The 12,700-nt window shown below is 32.9% G+C and overlaps 1 protein-coding gene across 1 annotated transcript; it reads right to left on the reverse strand.

Annotated features, from left to right (window-relative positions):
• Window positions 1–609: 609 nt before the first annotated feature.
• LOC145065617 (cuscuta receptor 1-like) lies at window positions 610–12,299 on the reverse strand. Its single transcript, XM_079012644.1, has 11 exons — window positions 11,872–12,299; window positions 10,019–10,180; window positions 9,839–9,907; window positions 9,100–9,255; window positions 8,032–8,106; window positions 7,778–7,933; window positions 7,607–7,678; window positions 4,651–4,791; window positions 3,440–3,514; window positions 3,213–3,356; window positions 610–2,978 (listed from the first exon to the last, which is right to left on the reverse strand). Exons 1-11 carry the CDS (start codon window positions 12,260–12,262, stop codon window positions 781–783), a joined length of 3,639 nt encoding a protein of 1,212 aa, XP_078868770.1. The 5' UTR covers window positions 12,263–12,299; the 3' UTR covers window positions 610–780.
• Window positions 12,300–12,700: the final 401 nt, after the last annotated feature.

Genomic DNA, 12,700 nt, shown 5'->3' on the forward strand with positions numbered 1-12,700 from the left:
TTCAGCCAATTGGAGGTACCCGAGATCGGTGTCAACTGGTGCAGGAGTGTCATCAATGTGATCGAGAACCTTGTAAGCCTTGGCGTGAAGACGAAACAACTTTGTCCAAGACGAGTACGTGACTTTTGAGCCATCCAATGTTCGGATCTTTGGATCTTTGTTTGGATGTTTGTGACAGTGTAGGCAGGGTGCAAGGCCGTGGCCTTCACCTCACCTGAACCAGAAGCATCTTTTGTCATGGAAGAAGATTGAAGCAAAACCGTGGCTTCGTTCTTAAAAAAATCGGCTGTTAGGGTTTAGGTAGGCTCTGATACCATAATAACGATTACAGATCTTGAATCAATTGCCTTATCTTGCGTTAATGAATAAAGCCCTATATATAAATAGGGAATAAGATACCATCGGATATACCCACATATAGGGGGTATATAGTAGGAAATTATATAAAAGATAATTACAAGATATATAAATATCTTTCTAAGATATGATCGGCTAATAAAAAGAAGACCAGGATCAGTATTGCTCTAATACCATCATAACAAATATTTTCCTTAGATTCCTCCTTTCTCATCATACAACATTATAGGGAAAATACATTAAGGAGGCCGATTAATAGGGCTGAAAACCAAGCCTATAACACAATAAAATACAATGGTAAATATAGACAGAAACTGTTTCAACATATTGTTCTATCAAATGGAATATGAGATATATTAGGAGTTTACATAGCTCTATTTCATATAATGAAATTACCATGACTACCAAGAGATATAATGTGTATCAAAACCGAAGTTTACGGAGAAAGTAATAACTGACATACATACATTCTTTGACGAAAGCAAACCACCTCATACGCCAGTAAGGATTTACATAAAGGATTCCCAAAAATCCCATCAAAAGTGCAAACCATGTCCCAGCCAAACTCGCGCCAAAGAAAACTATATCAACGTCATACCATTTTTCTTCATTTTTGTCGGCGGACAATGGTGGTTTCTTTAATGATGAATTTGGTTTCGCAGGTCTGCACATCTTCTCCAACGGTAGTCCACAAAGAAATGGATTGCCTTCATAGCTATTAGCAGTAAAGGTCCCAAATTGTCCTTTCATTTCTGGGAGTCTACCTGATAGATTATTGTTAGCAACAATGAAGACAGCCAGAAAATTCAACACAATCAGTTCCGATGGAACTCTACCACTCAAATGGTTTGATGAGATGTCCAAGCTCTCTATGTTTGCCAGATTCGAGAAAAGACTTGGTATCGGTCCTGTGAGTTGATTGTGAGACAAGTTTATAGCTTGAATGTGAGTCAAAAGTCCAAGTTCTTTTGGGATTGAACCAGTCAGATTGTTGCTAGAGAAATCCAATCCCGACAAGTAATCAAGGATTCCACCTTTGTAGGTGTCATGCCTATTTTTTATAACAAACTGAACTTCATCTTGTTTTTCGTACGTACCATCTTCTCCGTGTAAAGGACTTTTACGTCTCTGAAGAACACTTGCATAATGGTAAAATGAGTTCCTGCCTCTAAATGAATTTGATGTTTTTAGGAAAACAAGGTTGCCTTGGGTAGTAATATTTTGTAAGCAACTTGGTATTGAACCCGAAAGGGAATTACTAGATAGATCTATCAACCTCATGTTACTTAATTGGCACAACTTTGTAGGAATCGAACCACTAAAGTTGTTTCTCCTCAACAAAAGGATCCTTAAAATCGAGAGTTCACCTACAAAGTTTGGAATCTTGCCGGATAGCTTGTTATCACTCAGATCCAAAGTTAAAAGACGTGTCAGATTACGAAATGATTTGGGTACTGGTCCCGTGAATCTGTTAGAATTTAAATGAAGGTGCTTTATACCTCGAAAGTTTTTGCAGGATGGGATGGGTCCCGAAAAAGAATTATGTGAAATATCAAGGAAAGTGAATGGAGTTGTCCCACAAGGGAATTGACCTTCGAACATGTTGTTTCTTATCAAGAATGCATTCATCGATGGTAGTTGGCTTATCCATTCAGGAATCACGCCTGAAAACAAGTTACCACTTATATCCAACATGTTTAACTCAGTATCGCCTGCAGACTCATTTGTGAGCACCCCTGTAAACCGGTTGTTGTCTAACAACAACATCCATAGAGCAGTTACACTGAAATTTCTTGAAAGTACCTCACCATCGAGTTTGTTATTAGATAGCACTAAAACAGTCAATCTAGGACAATCAGTGAGCAATCTCTTCGGTACTTCTCCAGAGAAATTATTATCAGATAAATCCAGCACTTCTATCTCACTCAGATTACCAAGTGACAGAGGGAGATTACCCTCCAAAGAATTTCGGGACAAGTTCAGATTGGTTATATAGGGAAGGATAGTTCCTATATCAAGAGGTATAGTACCAATCAAGCGATTGTCTGACATATCCAACCACCAAGTGTTAACATTCCGATATGGTGGCATAACAACTGTACCACCAAACGAATTGTTCCTTAGGTTTATATATTCCAACTTTGTATTATTCGCAATCAACCAATTTGGAAATGTCCCATCCAAAGAGTTGTGAGACATGTCAATTACCTGCAACTTATGCTGGTGAAGGAGAAAACTGAGATTACTTCTCGAACACCTGTTCAAATTGCAGTTAGAGAGCACAAGGACTTTTAACTGGAACTTTGGGATCCAATCTTTAACTTCTTGTGTTTCTACCTCAAACTTGTCATTGTCGCTTATGAATTCAACCACTTCAAGTTTTGTATGATTGAAGAATGAGCTCATTGAAAACAAACCCTCAAAGTTGTTATGACTGAGATCAACATACTCGAGAGATGTAAGATTAGCAATCAGTGAAGATGGAATGTTTCCACTGAACTGGTTTAGAGAAAGGTCAAACAGCTTTAGTGATGATAAACTGCTGAAACATAGAGGCAGCTCTCCTCCGAACTTGTTTTGACTTAGATCTAACTCAAGGAGGTTCTTTAACTCACAGAAACCTGCAAAGTAATAGAAAAATAGAGATAAGGTCTCCATGCTACATGTAAGCTACCCACAATTGTCTTTGTTGGATGTTAAATTCTAATTAACATCAACCTAAGTGCTCTCCAAGTCTATGTAATGGCCAAACCTACTTGAATAATTCATAAAATTTCCACTTTCTGGCTATTCCTTTATAAGCTCTGCCATTTGAAGTATTTTTAATAGTCATAAACCATGCTGTGGGTAATTACCTAGGGGTAAAGAGCCATTTAGATCATTATCAGCAAAAGATAATACTTTCACAGAAGATAATGCTTCTATAGATGAAGGGATAGACCCAACGAATTTGTTGTTGCTCAAATCTAAGACCTCCAGACGAGAAAAGGATGCCAAACCTACATTCAAGAAAAGCACTTTACCACATATATAGTTGATCTAGAAGACAAAAATGAAACCTTTTAAAATGAATAAACTATACCTTTTATTGGCAGAGTCCCATTAAAGGAATTACTTTTCAAAATTAGAACCTCCAAATCAGGAAGTTTAGGCAGGTCTGAATCAGATCAAGGTACACATCAGACTGATTTTAAATCAAGGATCACAATAGTAAAACTCACTAAAGCTTTAGGATGATAATTAATAAAATATACTGGAACTGAATCCAATTCTAGTAGCTGCAAATGTTCAGCCCTTCATTTTTATTATAGGGCAAAATGAACCAAAATGGCAACCAATAACACAAAATTTACCCATTAGGTCACTCAAGTTTTAATTGCACCCAATTGACAACCAAACTTTTTATTTTGGTTCTATCATACCATTGATAACGGTGATAGCCGGATACCAACCCACGTGGAGTCCACGTCACCGGTTGTGTCCACGTAATCAGTGGTATAATAAAACCGGAAAGAAAAGTTTGTTGGTCAATTGGATACAATTATATGAGTTTAGTGATTTAAAAAACAAATAAAATGTTATTGATTGCCATTTTATGACATTTTCATAGAAAATATAAAAAAAACTAACACCATTTATATATCCAAAATCTTCTATTTTGTCTCAACTTATTTGTCTTAAAAATATTCAGACCATCCATAAGACAATTAACATCTTTTTCAACAAGAAAATTTCGTTTTCTTCTAACTTCATCCTTAAACCCATATAACTATTTCTAAGACTTAACAATGAAGGTGGAAGAAAATGAAAAATTCTCGTTGAAAAAGATCTTAATTGTCTTGTGGCAAGTCTGAATATTTTTAAAACAAGTAAGTTAAGGCAAAACTGAAGATTTTGGATATATAAATGGTGTTTAAAAGTTTTTTAATATTTTCTATGAAAATGTCATATATAAATGGATTCCAATAACATTTTATTTGCTTTTTTACATCACTAAACTTATATAATTGTATCCAATTGACCAAAAAACTTATTCTTTTTCGGTTCTAATATACCATCGATTACGTGGACACAACCAGTGACGTGGGCGCCATCTGGGTTGGGAACTAGCTATCACCAGTATCAATGGTATAATAGAAGAAAAAAAAGTTTGCCGGTCAATTGGGTGCAATTAAAACTTCAGCGACCTAATGGGTAAATTTTGTGTTATAGGTCGCCATATTGGATCATTTTCCCTTTTTATAGTTAAGACATCTAGATGGAGACTGGAAATAACTCAAGGAGACTACAAACCTTCATCAAAAATCATCCCATCCATTTTACTATTTGCTAAAGATAGAAGTTTAAGGGATGGAAAAGCAACCAAGGACCTCAGGACGCCTTTTTTGAGCTTGTTATTATCTAGATATAAGTGCACGAGACTCCTCATGGTACCTGAAAATATTTGAAATTTGAGAGAGTACTCGTAAAACTGTCGGTCCATGAAACAACATAGTTAACAAATGAGACCATTATGAATTTCCCCCAAGGGGGCTCGCTATGCGTGACATACGCTGTTTCACCGGGGAGAAGAGAGAAAAGGAATGATTGATGGTGGTGGGCCCCTTTTGACTATTTGACCAGATTTTAACCCAATTCAAATCAAATTCCAACCATTTTTTATACAATTCAAACCATTTGAAACAAAAAACTAGCCGGTATTTTTTTATAAAATTCAAATTGTCAAACTTTCTTCCAACCAGTATAAATACACACTTAAACCTTCACATTTCAACACACACAACTCTCTTTACATCTCTCATAACCTCCTTCGTCGTCGACATACGATCTTCTCGATACCATGTTATAAGCAGCCATCACCGTATGCAACTGGATACAACAAGCTATTACCAGCCAGGAAGAGGGTAGTGTGCAACATAGACAACAAAGATATATCAGAAGACTACGTGAAGACACCCACCACGTCTTATGCATGATTATTTTGATGAGCATGCTATCTTTGAATGATATTATTTCCAGCGGCGGTTCTGAATGCATAAACCTTTGTTTATACATATTGTCAAAGACATTCCTAGAGTGTCTAAATATATCAGGCAAACTCCAGATGCATGAGGTACGCCTGGCTTTCATCAAATTCAAAAATGTACTGCTGTACTTCATATGTTAGCATATGACACCGCCCTGATGCACTAGACGAAAGTTTTAGGATGCCTGCACGTATTGCACGGGAAAGTCTTCACGCATTTTGCAAAAGTATCTTGCATTGTACAAAGCACGCTATTTGCGTCATTGACTTGTAATGACATACAACAATTGTATTCTCATCATGCGAACATGCATGGCTTCCCCGGGATGTTAGGAAGTGTAGTTGCATGCATTGGAGATGGAATATGTATCCAAATGCATATCATGTGCAATACACAAAAGGTAATTATCATTACCCGACGGCCGTACTTAAGGATGTAGCCTCGCAAGATTTGTGGTTTTGCCATGCCTACTTTAGTAGACCCAATTCGATTAACGACATTAATATTCCCAATAATTAACTAATATTTAAGACTTTGCTTGATGGTACTGCCCCTGATTCTTCATTTCTACTTTATGGAAATGAGTTCAAATTTGGGTACTATCTTATGGACGGTATCTATCATGAGCTTTCTGCTTTAGCTAAAACTTTGTCGTGTCCGGATGACCCACCAGATATAAGAAAACGCAAGAAAAAACAAGGAAGAATATCGAACGAGCGTTTGGGGCACTTAAAAAGCATTGACAAATACTTGCTAAACCATCAACATTTCGTGAAGTAGAAAGAGAAATTGTCAGATAAGTCCTAATATTTTTGGAAAAGTTTCACTTTAGTCCTAAATTTTAGTTTTTGAACAGAAAAGTCCCGATTATTTGATTTTATACGATAATATGTCATTTCCTGTTAAAATAAAAAGGATATTTTTTTGTTAATTTGAGCCAAAATGAAATAATCAGGATTTTCATGTTAAAAAAATAAATATGAGACTAAAGTGAAACATTCTGAAAATATTAGGACTTTTCTGACAATTTCCCAAGTAGAAACTATGACTAGGGTAATGTATACGTGTATGATATTACATAATATGATACTAGAAGATAAAGGAAGCACTATATGTGACTACGATGAGAATCAAGTCATCGCCGAGATACAATTGCTAATATATGATAGTCTAGAATTTACACAAAGAATGGGGCACTTTACAATTCTATTATCTATTGCAATCTTCACCACCATTTGACCGATCATATTTGAACGACTGACAATCTTTATCTTAATATGCCACCCGAAGATGAATTAGCAGACCAGTTTTCGGACGAAAACGTGTTGCTTCAGTTACGTTTCATTGTTTTTTTATGTATTAGGTCATGTTTTGAGTTTTATTAAGTCATCTTTTTATGTTTTAAGTAATTTATTAAGTCGTATTTTAAGTCTTGTATTAAGTCATGTTTTGTAATTCAAGTATTTTAATATTAAAATGTTTGAGTTTTTAATTAATAGTTATTAGCATGCTAAACCCACCACCACTCCCTAACATCATGCAATGCTTAGGTGGCATGCAAAAAAAATGACGCGGCAGCATGTTAAGCACACCACCACTACCTCTAATCTAAGGTCAGTAGCTCATTCTATTGTTCTTAGAAACCCTATCCGCTGGGGCATTCTTTCTAATCTTCGTCTTCGTCTGTACTGTGAGACATGCAATGTCCATTAGTTCATGTTAGATCAGTAGTCAATTTGAGAGATTCTATATATTTCTTACTGATCTAATGTTTATATGAGTGAGAGAATCATTTGGTAGGTTACATTTAATTGTATAGGATTAGAGTGGCTTCTTTGTTGTAAGTATCCGAATACTCTTTTAATAAGATTCTTTTTCTTTATTCTTTATTCCCTTTGTTTTATGCATATTTTATTACTAATAACATCATCTATTGGTATAACCAGCATTGCTGTTGTTGGATTACTTAAGTATACGTTGGTACATTTTTTATGTTAAAAGTATTAGTCGATCATATCTTAGGAAGATATTTATATATCTTGTAATTATCTTTTATATAATTTCCTATTATATACCCCCATATGTGGGTATATCTGATTGTCTCTTATTCCTATATATAGGGCTTTATTCATTAACAGAGGATATCAATTCATTATCTATAATCGTTGTTAAAAAGATATATTTTTCACCACATGCAGATTAGGAGTAGAATACAACTTTACCATTAAATTCTAGCGTTTCAAGATTGCTGGTGCTCAAGTCAAGCGTTTTTAACTCTTTCAAAAGTGATATTTCTGCACAAGGAGAATGAAAAGTTATAACTAGTGAAATCAGGATGAGCTTTTAGTTGTTAAGCACATATATGCAATGGAAAACATTTCAAAGAACCATGCCTTGTGTAGGAAAGGAGTTTCCTGAAAGGGTAGACCATTGAAGATTAAGTTTTTTGAGGGATGGAAGAGCACTTAGGCATGAAATGATGCTACTATTAAACTTGATTTGAAGAGCTACACTCTCCAGCCTTTTCAATTTTGATAACTGCTTACAATCTAGAAAGGAATAAGTTCGTGAAATGAAGACAAGAGAAGAAGCTATATCTGAAATATTTGTATATTACCATGGTTATGAGAACCTGAATAATCTTTACCTTGGATAGTTGAGGTGTCATTAAAGTTATTTTTACTTAAATCCAAAACCTCCAGGTTTTTAAGATTAGCTAATTCTGCCAAGAGAAAACAAAAGAAATTAACGTGTAATTAAACTCACAAAAACAAGTTAGGCATTTTGCTCAAAACCTAACGCAAACGATTAATATAATGTTTCAAAGAACTGAAATTTGTATAATATATAAACAAAAGAATCATACCTCCTCTAAAAGAATCATAACTTGTTTTTTTTTTTAAAAAAAAGCATGTGCAGGTGTATGCACATTTTTTTGTACATGTGCATATCACAAAAAAATATGTATGTCTCAAATATCCATTTTTTTCAAAAATATAAACTTTCACTGAATTTTTCAAAAAAAAAAAAAAAAAAAAAAAAAAAAAAAAAAAAACTTTTTTTTGTGCATATGCAGTATTTGCTTTATTGCTCAATTTTTTTTTTCTTTTTTGTTGAGAAACAAAAGAGTAGCTGGATAAAAGACTGAGACACGTTGATTACATTGATATCAGCTATTATGTTTGATATCAGTTTTTTATTCTTGTTCTAGACACAATATTTACTCAATTTTTTATTCTTGTTTTCTGGGGTACAAACTGGATAAAAGATTTGGAAATGTTTATTAAATTGATATAAGCTATTAAGTTTGATGGTGATGATTTTAGCTATGCTCCAATTTTAGAAGGCCCTGATTAAGTTCTAATAGAAGAGTTGTGTTATTATATAGTGGTTATCTACAAAATACTCTACTATATTTCAAATGTGCATAGTTGTGTTATTATTTTTGGTTATCATTAAAAAGTCCTAAACTCAATACCAATGAACTATATATGTCCATATTAAATATACGTAAAGAAAAAATGAAAGAATGGATACATAATAAACAAGCATGGTGTTTTGGATAAGAATTTACATATTATTAAATTGACACTTTTCTTGTTAAGAAAATAAAATTTAGGACTTTTCAATAAACTAGACCAAATTATATTGACACTTTTCTAATGATAATCCTTTGATCAACTATAGAAAAGTGTGCAAAAGGAAAAGATAGAACCTTTAGCTGGAAACGATCCATAAAAATTGTTGGCCAAAAGTACTAGCACCTTAAGTGATGGAAAGGCTCTCAAAGTGGGTAAGATGCTTTGATTAAAACTATTATACCCAAGATTCAAAATTTTCAACTTCCTCAATCGGGAAAGACTCTCCAAACCTGCATTGAAGTTTTCTATGAGTTCTCTTTTGTTGCAAACCTGGTATAGATAAGGAGTATATTTCCTTTTTAATGAACATAGTAAAAATCATTTTTATGATAAGAGAAAGCGTTTGACACCGATCAGTTTGGAGTTTGGACTTATAAACCATCTTTATTTCTTACACTCCTATGTAAGACTAAGTGACTAACATAAAGTAATAAAAGACTATATTTCTTAAAGGGGATAATTATTGCTGAAAACTTGGTGATTATCTTGATATATGAAAACAACAGTCATGATGACTAATTGACTAGATAATTTGTTTGCTAATTAAATGATAATCTGCCACTTTTCTTTTTGATCAATGAGTACCTAGTGATCCCATTCAATCTAGTTTATCCTTCCAACCAAAAACAGACAGAAATAAACCTGTTTGTATGAACGAAGGGCTGTGTGTCCATAGCTTCAACCCTTTGGTGTTGGAAGATTGGATATTAAAATTTTACAGGGTTGATATTTTAAATCCACTCCTCAATTTTCATTCTTCTTTCAGAAGTGACACCTCACAAGTCACATCAATAATATAATGACATTGTTTACCTTGCATTTCGAAAGTGCCTTCACCGTAGGTGAGATCCAACATCTCCAAGTTTTCCAAAGCTGCTAATTCTGCATATATATATATATATATATATATATATATATATATATATATATATATATATATATATATATATATATAGAGAGAGAGAGAGAGAGAGAGAGAGAGAGAGAGAGAACCATGAACAGGGAAGTTAGATCCTTCCATGGAATTGTCACTAAGATCGATAAATCTCAGTGATGTGATTGTACCCAATGGACGAAAGATGGTGATGTTTTCAATATTATTGCCGGCCAGGTTCAGCATCTCCAGCTTCTTCAAACTAGACAACTTTCCTAGTCCTGAAAGAAAATATATATTAGACAAAATATCACAGATGTCTATTCACATATTGAGTGATCATATATGATTATGATAGTTAGTGGTAGAAGAGTTGGTGGTGATAGAGGTGGCGGTGATATAACTGACGGAGGTGAGAGTGGTGGGGTTGGCTTGTGTTAGAGGTGATGGTGGTGGGGATGGTGGCAGAGGAGAAAGGAACGGACGTCACTATGTAATCATTTATGATTATAACAGCCATGTCGCACCTATACACAAAGGGTTAGAATGGCAGATGTAAAATATATGGCTGAGATTCAATCTAAAGATATCTATTTTATTTTTAATCTCAACGGAACGTGTGTGTGTGTGTGTGTGTATATATATATATATATATATATATATATATATATATATATACTAGTTTATAACCCGTAGGAACCACGGTTACAAAATTAATTAAATTTTTATAGTAAAAACTTAAAATTATTAATTAATTATTTTAAATAAATTATTAATCAAGAGTTTTTTAGTTATATAAATTTTAATCATTGATTTAAATAAATATGTGAAATTATATCATTTGTATTATTTTTATTTTAATTTTTATTCTAATGTTATTAATTTAATGTAATTAAAGTGGAAGTTTTAAAATTTGAAATTTGAAATGAAGTTGACAAGTGACATACATTAATTAGGAGATATAATAAGGCGACACATGACAAAATGAGAATAAAATATGCATTAATTAGGAGGCCTAATAATATGACACATATCAAAAAGAGAATAAAACTATTCTTTTATTAGAATAGGGATATATATATATATATATATATATATATATATATATATATATATATATATATATATATATATAAGTGGAAGACTTACATAGTCAAAGTAAGTCTTAAAAGTCTAGTCAAGTCAAGTCAAATGGGACGTATTTTCCTTATTATTACATATTATACATGGCCAAGTGAGAATATATAAGCCCACCTTCTTTGACGAATTTTGATTATCGTTTATCTAGATATTAACAAAAAGACAATTGTATATCGGTAAGATCTGATCGAGGCCGAGCGGGTGTAAAGCCACAACAACGAACCAACAAACCAGAGAAAAGGGCTTTAAAAAGGATCGGACCAAAAAAAAACCAGTTGAAAAGTTGAAAAAAAAGACAGAAACAACACGTTGAAGTTAAATGTTTAATATAGCGGGTGTACATAAGTTGGACTGATTAGAATAAAATCAATATGTGACTAGGTTTTTTTTTATAGCTTTAAAGTTTGCTTGAGCTACTTCAATTAATAAAATCTTTAATTGTTTAAAGATAACATATTAAATTGTATTAATTGTTTTAAAAAAAATTGTATTTGGTGTTTTAAGTATTTTGTGATTTTTTTACAATTTTGGTTCTAAAAATGTTTCTTTAGTAATTATATATTTTTGGGATAAAAAAATAAAATCAACTAGACTCAATAAATAGATATTGTACTTGGAAAATTGACAAAAACCTCAAATATTAATAAATAAATAAACTATGTGAGACCAATCGTCCAAACTTGCAAAAATTATCTAAAACTAATAACCAAAAATATAATTTATTGAAATAAATAAACAAAACAAATAAATAATAATAATAATAAAGAGATATATGATTGTTTTTTTGCTTAGAATTACCATATTCAAAATTGGGTAAAAAATTAAATGGTACCTGTCTTCTCAATGCCATTATCGAGAAGATCATACGCCAAATTAAGGTTCGTGAGCTCCTGGAAATGAAGAAACAAAGAGATATTAAGCTCCCAGACCTTCTGGCTGTAATCTTCGTATACTATCTCAAACAAATAACCCAACGTCAGATCCGTTATTCGCCCGGTGGTACTGTTGCACGTCACCCTCTCCCAGTGACAACATTCGCCGCGACCATGATCAGTCCATGTCGGAAGAAGACCATCTGCATCAGCACCGTGTGATTTTACTGAAGCTTTGATTTCCAGCAGCGCCGCTCTCTCTTCTTCTATGCAAGCACCGTGTATTCGTGTAATCATGAGAATCACTAGAAGTAATCTCTTTAGGTAACCGATGGTAGACCGGTTCTTCATTATGGGATTGCGACTATCTAGACAAACTATGCGGTGGTTTTGTAGATAAAAGGGGTATATATATATACACCGGCAAAGCAAACATTTTCATTTTCTTTATATTTATTATTAGGCAAATTGAATAATCTAACAATTATAAACGAAGCAATGGAAAAAATAAACACTTTTTTTTTAAATGACTATCCTATTTGAAAACGGCATTTCTTATCTGAGTTAAATAAAAAAAATAAATATTAAAATGTAAACATTAATTATTCTTTAAAGTTAATTTTTAAAATACGGAAGAAAAAAAAAAGCATATTGTAATTTATTATCATATTTATTACATTTAATACTTTACTTATATAACTATATGTATTACATGACTTTTTAATTTTAAAAATTAAAAAAAACTTAGAAATTGACATGTAGATACTATTTATTTCAAAAATATCACAA

Source organism: Lactuca serriola, chromosome 8 (genome assembly GCF_051521515.1).
Source record: "Lactuca serriola cultivar US96UC23 chromosome 8, Lser_US96UC23_V15, whole genome shotgun sequence".
NCBI lineage: Eukaryota > Viridiplantae > Streptophyta > Magnoliopsida > Asterales > Asteraceae > Lactuca > Lactuca serriola.

Excerpts from the sequence above, each read along its gene's own strand:
- LOC145065617 (XM_079012644.1), bottom strand. The coding sequence starts at position 12,262 with ATGAAGAACCGGTCTACCATCGGTTACCTAAAGAGATTACTTCTAGTG. Across the intron at positions 9,256-9,838 it reads AGGCACTTTCGAAATGCAAG|GTTTGGAGAGTCTTTCCCGA; the intron begins GTAAACAATGTC and ends ACTTCAATGCAG. Across the intron at positions 3,515-4,650 it reads TGGGATGATTTTTGATGAAG|ACCTGCCTAAACTTCCTGAT; the intron begins GTTTGTAGTCTC and ends GATCTGATTCAG.